This window comes from Nerophis lumbriciformis, linkage group LG18 (genome assembly GCF_033978685.3).
Source record: "Nerophis lumbriciformis linkage group LG18, RoL_Nlum_v2.1, whole genome shotgun sequence".
Classification (NCBI taxonomy): Eukaryota; Metazoa; Chordata; class Actinopteri; order Syngnathiformes; family Syngnathidae; genus Nerophis; species Nerophis lumbriciformis.
In genome coordinates, this window is record NC_084565.2 from 8,467,501 (window position 1) to 8,475,000 (window position 7,500).

At 37.6% G+C, this 7,500-nt stretch overlaps 2 protein-coding genes across 10 annotated transcripts in view; one reads left to right on the forward strand and one right to left on the reverse strand.

The window, feature by feature from the left end:
• LOC133617559 (deoxyribonuclease-1-like) overlaps positions 1–7,500 on the forward strand; it is a 241,866-nt gene that overhangs the window by 224,879 nt on the left and 9,487 nt on the right. For 5 of the 9 annotated variants that reach the window (XM_061977589.2, XM_061977595.2, XM_061977591.1 and 2 more), the window contains 5 exons: positions 457–614; positions 670–766; positions 827–902; positions 3,189–3,341; positions 3,416–4,615. In XM_061977589.2, the coding sequence (XP_061833573.1) occupies positions 457–614; positions 670–766; positions 827–902; positions 3,189–3,341; positions 3,416–3,579 (648 nt within the window). In that variant the 3' untranslated portion in view covers positions 3,580–4,615. Of the gene's footprint in view, positions 1–456; positions 615–669; positions 767–826; positions 903–3,188; positions 4,616–7,500 lie in introns of those variants that run through there. The other 4 variants (XM_061977590.2, XR_009817031.2, XR_009817030.2 and 1 more) reach the window with 4 other exon arrangements.
• The window catches only part of LOC140679532 (E3 SUMO-protein ligase ZBED1-like), a 2,695-nt gene continuing 606 nt past the window's right edge, over positions 5,412–7,500 (reverse strand). The window contains exon 2 of the mRNA XM_072915073.1: positions 5,412–7,270. Within this exon, the coding sequence (XP_072771174.1) occupies positions 5,631–6,869 (1,239 nt within the window). The 5' untranslated portion in view covers positions 6,870–7,270 and the 3' untranslated portion in view covers positions 5,412–5,630. The remainder of the gene's footprint in view (positions 7,271–7,500) is intronic.

Sequence of the window (7,500 nt, forward strand, 5' to 3'; positions counted from 1 at the left end):
GTGGTAAAGGAATGGCTAAATCAGGCTAGAATGAAGGTTTTAGAATGGCCTTCCCAAAGTCCTGACTTAAAGGTGTGGACAATGCTGAAGAAACAAGTCCATGTCAGAAAAGCAACACATTTAGCTGAACTGCAGCAATTTAGTGGTCAAGTGGTCAAGCAGAAGCTTAAACTTGCCAAGGGACATGTAAGCAAATATTAACATTGCTGTATGTATACTTTTCACCCTCACATTTTCAGTAGAGCCATAATAAATTCATAAAAGAAGCAAACTTCATGAATGTTTTTTGTGAGCAACAAGTATGTGCTCCAATCACTACATCACAAAACAATAATAATGATTGTAAAGTCAAGACATGATGTTCTTTCCAAGTCTATGTACACTTTTCACCACCACTGTACCCTCCTCAAAGAATGAATGTGTTAAATCTAAAAAGATAACGTTTTGTGGCCACAGAACGTGATGATCCTGGGCGACTTCAACGCAGACGGCTCGTACGTTTCCGACCGCGACATGCTGAATATCCGCATCCGCAGTGACAAGAACTTCCACTGGCTGATCGGAGACGACGTGGACACCACGGCGAGCACGGGGAACACACACACTTATGACAGGTGGGACCCGCCCACGCATGTAACCGGGACCTTTTCTGACCGCTTTCCACTTCAGGATCGTGGTGTACGGAGACGACATGCTCAACGCCGTCGTGCCCGACTCCGCCAGACCCTTCAACTTCCAGAAGGCGTTTTGCCTCAGCAACGAGCAGGTGTCTTATTGACCACCATGGTGGCTCGTCACGTCTCCGCTCATCCTGCCGTCTCTGCAGGCACTGAAGGTCAGCGACCATTACCCCGTAGAGGTGGAGCTCAAGTCTCTGACCAGACCACCACCGGAAACTCAAGGTGACCCTAGTCCATATTTTATACAAACATTACATTTATTCAACTACTACAGAATACAATCATCTTCTATAAAACACATCCTTTATTTCATGTATGAAAACTCAACTTTTTTCACAAAGTACCACTCAGAAAACACCTGGCTCTCCAACAGTAGCGTAGTAGACCTAAATATTCATTAAGTACCACCATAGTGACAACATTAAATACAGTAGTGTAGTAGACCTAAGTATTCATTAAGTACCACCATAATGACAACATTAAATACAGTAGTGTAGTAGACCTAAGTATTCATTAAGTACCACCATAATGATAACATTAAATACAGTAGTGTAGTAGACCTAAGTATTCATTAAGTACCACCATAATGACAACATTAAATACAGTAGTGTAGTAGATCTAAGTATTCATTAAGTACCACCATAGTGACAACATTAAATACAGTAGTGTAGTAGACCTAAGTATTCATTAAGTACCACCATAATGACAACATTAAATACAGTAGTGTAGTAGACCTAAGTATTCATTAAGTACCACCATAATGACAACATTAAATACAGTAGTGTAGTAGACCTAAGTATTCATTAAGTACCACCATAATGACAACATTAAATACAGTAGTGTAGTAGACCTAAGTATTCATTAAGTACCACCATAATGACAACATTAAATACAGTAGTGTAGTAGACCTAAGTATTCATTAAGTACCACCATAATGACATTAAATACAGTAGTGTAGTAGACCTAAGTATTCATTAAGTACCACCATAGTGACAACATTAAATACAGTAGTGTAGTAGACCTAAGTATTCATTAAGTACCACCATAATGACAACATTAAATACAGTAGTGTAGTAGACCTAAGTATTCATTAAGTACCACCATAATGACAACATTAAATACAGTAGCGTAGTAGACCTAAGTATTCATTAAGTACCACCATAATGACAACATTAAATACAGTAGTGTAGTAGACCTAAGTATTCATTAAGTACCACCATAATGACAACATTAAATACAGTAGTGTAGTAGACCTAAGTATTCATTAAGTACCACCATAATGACAACATTAAATACAGTAGTGTAGTAGACCTAAGTATTCATTAAGTACCACCATAATGACAACATTAAATACAGTAGTGTAGTAGACCTAAGTATTCATTAAGTACCACCATAATGACAACATTAAATACAGTAGTGTAGTAGACCTAAGTATTCATTAAGTACCACCATAATGACAACATTAAATACAGTAGTGTAGTAGACCTAAGTATTCATTAAGTACCACCATAATGACAACATTAAATACAGTAGTGTAGTAGACCTAAGTATTCATTAAGTACCACCATAATGACAACATTAAATACAGTAGTGTAGTAGACCTAAGTATTCATTAAGTACCACCATAATGACAACATTAAATAGAGTAGTGTAGTAGACCTAAGTATTCATTAAGTACCACCATAATGACAACATTAAATCCATAGCGTAGTAGACCTAAGTATTCATTAAGTACCACCATAATGACAACATTAAATACAGTAGTGTAGTAGACCTAAGTATTCATTAAGTACCACCATAATGACAACATTAAATACAGTAGTGTAGTAGACCTAAGTATTCATTAAGTACCACCATAATGACAACATTAAATACAGTAGTGTAGTAGACCTAAGTATTCATTAAGTACCACCATAATGACAACATTAAATACAGTAGCGTAGTAGACCTAAGTATTCATTAAGTACCACCATAATGACAACATTAAATACAGTAGCGTAGTAGACCTAAGTATTCATTAAGTACCACCATAATGACAACATTAAATACAGTAGTGTAGTAGACCTAAGTATTCATTAAGTACCACCATAATGACAACATTAAATACAGTAGTGTAGTAGGCCTAAGTATTCATGAAAAACAAGGCAGAGGTTTTATTTAACAATTTTGGCCACTGTAACATTGCACACAGTTTGAACGGTAACACTGTGTTTGAATACAAGAAAATAAAACACTGTACTTTAATCAAGTGATTCTTGGGCGTACCACTAGATGAAGCCCGCCTACCACGTTTAGACAATCAGTGCTTGACTTCATTTAGGTACACTTGTCCCTCACAACATACAGCACATTTTTAAAAACTGAATTATGCGTCACGTCTTGCTCAAGGACACAACGGACGTGACGAGGTCGGTAGAAGGTGGGGATCGAACCAGGAACCCTCAGGCCACTCTCCCAACTGTTTTACAAAGCGTTTGAGACATTTAGAGGCGTGTTGGTGTTGCACAGGCCCACTGTTGGATGGAGAGCTGCTGGAGCTGAAGAGAGGAAACCTGCTGCTGGAGAGGGAGAAGCTCAACCTGGAGATCCAAATCCTGCGCATGAAACTGTCCAGGATGACGCACGGCGACGAAGAGGCAAACCAACGGAGGCCTCCCAACTGTAAGATGTTGTGAAGCACCGAGTCAAGTCGGGTGTTCCAAGTCTTTGAGCCACACTCTTCTCCTCACCACCAGGTACTGTGAGCTCTCACCTTCACATCAACATGGAATACCAATATCAATGTGCTTCAATTGGTGTCCACCACACAAGTCTGTCAAAAAGAATGTGCCTTAAAGTTGTTTTTTCAAGGGTTTCATTTTCATTTTCATTTATTTATTTATTTCAGGCAATGACATAAAAAAAAAAAGTACAAGGTAGACAACACGTAATAATATACATTAATATAATGAAAAAGGTGTCAGGTTTAAGCACCGAACTATCTATTAAACAGAACAAGAAGCAAGGAATCAGGCAGAGACAGAGTTCAATTTAGCTCATGGGGAGAATGCATGGAGCTGCACTGTCAGGTTCAAACACTGATGACATCTATTAAACAAGACAAGAGGCAAAGAATCAAACAGAGACCGAATTAAATTTGGACTCAATGTTGAGGAGAAACATGGCGACTGTACTCTCTGTACAGTCTTCAACCACACTCTGCCAAAAGATTTGACTTTAGAATAGAATAGAAAGTACTTTATTGATCCCTGGGGGAAATTCAGCACCACAGTTCGCTCACATCCATTTTCTACTGCTTGTCCCATAATCAATAAAATAGTCAATCTATATAATAATGTATTTTCAAAGGATTGCTTTGATCTGAGACTTTAAAATGTCTTAATAGTACTGTAATGGTCCCAAGATTGACCCCTGAGGAACACCTTGACTGAGTAACATTTGCAAACGAACTTAAAGGAGACCGATTATGCAAAACAAATAAATAAATAACACCTTCTCTTACCTCTTGCTTGTATTCTGACACGTAACTTTTGAAGGGAAGTGAACAACGTGATGGATCACCAAAGCAACTGTGTGGCAACTATCTGAGTACGCAAGGGGCCTAGATCTTACCACTAGAAGCAGATACAAGCAAATAATCCAACTATGCAATGGAATTTATCCCTTTATGTTCTCAAAAAAATATTTGTGGAGTGATATCAAGGATTATCCGTCGGTCACGTTCTCAGATATGTCAAACTATTGTGCTCCAGACATCATTCTACAGATGAAACTTGTAAAATCATGGAGGTCTACAACTTCTTTGTGTGAGTCTGGGTCAAGGAGGTTGGTATCAACACTCTCCCGGATAAATATGTATCATTTTTGCTTGAGTAAGGTTGTATTTCAGGATTTAACTTCACATCTACATAAGCTATGTTTGTTGTTGTTGTTGTTGTTGTTGTTGTAGTACATGCCGTTTACTAGTAGCGTGTTTTTCTTTATCAAAATATAACTATAGATGTCAACATTGTGTATGTGCTGAAAGATTCATTTATGAATGTTTATCAAAATATAACTATAGATGTCAACATTGTGTATGTGCTGAAAGATTCATTTATGATTGTTTATCAAAATATAACTATAGATGTCAACATTGTGTACGTGCTGAAAGATTCATTTATGATTGTTTATCAAAATATAACTATAGATGTCAACATTGTGTACGTGCTGAAAGATTCATTTATGATTGTTTATCAAAATATAACTATAGATGTCAACATTGTGTATGTGCTGAAAGATTCATTTATGATTGTTTATCAAAATATAACTATAGATGTCAACATTGTGTACGTGCTGAAAGATTCATTTATGATTGTTTATCAAAATATAACTATAGATGTCAACATTGTGTACGTGCTGAAAGATTCATTTATGATTGTTTATCAAAATATAACTATAGATGTCAACATTGTGTATGTGCTGAAAGATTAATTTATGATTGTTTATCAAAATATAACTATAGATGTCAACATTGTGTACGTGCTGAAAGATTCATTTATGATTGTTGCCTTTGGTAAAAACTAGGGCTGCAGCTAACGATTATTTTTCTATCGATTAATCTATAGATTATTTTTTCGATTAATCGGTTAATCTATAGATTATTTTTTCGATTAATCTATAGATTATTTTTCCTTTTACCGATTATTTTTTGTATTTAAAATTAAGATGAAAAAAATAAATTTAGGCCAGTTTTTTCAAAAGGCATGGCTTTTATTTACAAAAAAAAAAGTATGGCCACTCAGTCAACATTGAAAACATGGCAAAACATTCTGTAACACTGTAAACATTTGTGCCAATCTAAATATTCTGGAGCACTGTAAACATTAAGTATTGCTTTTAAAATGTGCAAAATAAACATCCAGTCCAACACAGTACACTATAACCAATTCTACTCATTCCAGTGAGTGACTAACAGTTGTAATGAAGAAAGGTTAGCATGTCTACATGCTCTGGGGTGAGGCTGGTTCTTTTCTTGTTTACAATATTCCCAGCAGCTGAAAATAGGCGCTCAGAAGGGGTCGATGTGGCTGGAACTGAGAGGTAAGACCGAGCCAGCATTGCCAGATTTGGAAACCTTGCCTGATGTTCTTTCCACCATTTTAATGGGTTTTCATCCTTGGAAATGGGGGATTCTCCAAAATAAGACACTAACTCGTTTCTGACCATTTCAGCATCATTACTGTCATTGTTGTCTTCCTCATTGTTGCTGAGTTCATCTGAATCTGAGCCAAGAAGTGTGTCTAGTAAAGATACAGGCCGCCTGTCAGCATCTGGTCTTTCCACTTGCATTGCTGTGCCCTGTTGAGCGTGTGTCTCCTTTTCCCTTCTTTTCTCCTCCAGAACTATTGCATGCAGCTTGTATTGAACTTTTAAACACTCATCTGCAGTCAGGAATTTCAGCTTCCTGAATCGTGGGTCAAGTGCAGCTGCTAATATGCACACATTTGGTCCATCATCTTTGAATGTGGTCTCGGCTTCCCACCTGGATGTTATCTCACGTGCAGCAGTGACCTGGAAACACTTGATTGATGCATTTTCAAAAGCAGTTTGTGTAGCCTTCCGAAGCCCTTTGACCAGCAGAGGGACAGCGGAAACTGTTACATAAGATTCTCCACTCAGGTACACAGTTGCACATTCAAAAGGTTTCAGAACTTGTTCAAGCAAGCTCCACTGGTCAGCCTTAAGATCCAGAAAATGCTTCCCTCTTTGAGTGACCGCCGGATCTGACAGAGTTGCTGTTATTGGCCACCTCTGCTCAAGCAGGCGACTAATCATGTAAAAGGAACTGTTCCATCTCACAGACACATCTTGTATGAGGCTGTGGTCTGGAGAACCCATTTGTTTTTGCTTAACCTTTAGTTTTGTACTGGATAGCTCACTTTTTCTGAAGTGCTCGACCAAACTTCTTGCTGCTCCTAAAGCTCTGCTGATGTGGTTGTCCTTTAGAGCATGGTTAACTACAAGCTGTAGAGTATGGCCAACACATCTGAGGGATGAAACACCATGTCTTTCCTCAAGAACTCTTAAAGCTGCAACAACATTTGCAGCATTGTCATGTACAATGACTTGTACTAGTTTTATGTTTTTCAAACTTATTGACAACATCCTCAATCCAAGAGGCAATGTTTTCTGCAGTGTGCTTTTCATTGAGGGGCATTGTTGTCAAGTTAATTGAGGTAAGCTCCCACTCATCATTAACAAAGTGAATGGTGACACCAAGGTAAGCTTCAGTGGCCATACTTGTCCATGCATCAGTTGTGAGTGTCAGTTTTCCTTTCACATTTTTCAGGATTGCTTTGACTTCATTCATTTTCTTTGTGTATTTTTGCTCCATAAGCTTAGTGAAGTGGGTTCTTGATGGTAGTGTGTAGCCAGAGTGAAACCGTTTGATCATTTTTTGAAACCCTTCCCCTTCTACCATATTTAATGGCCTCATGTCTATGACCATCATTTCCAGGACATCATCAGTCAGGTCAGCGGCCACTTGGGGTGTGCATTCAGTCCCATGCCTCTTTGGAAAAAAATCCTGGACACTGCTTTGTCGTTTGCTGCAACATAAGAGACAACAATTAATTTTCATTTTAAATATACCCAAATACAGCTTACTTTAATACAAAAGGTTAATTAAACTACACACATTATCTTGTTAAATTGGTTTAATAACACAACAATGATAGTATGATTAAAGTGAAGTTTGTTCGTTTGTACATAGTATGTGTAACTGTTAATGTTGTAAAAGGTATTTGCACAACTTATTAACGTTAGCGTTAAAGATAGT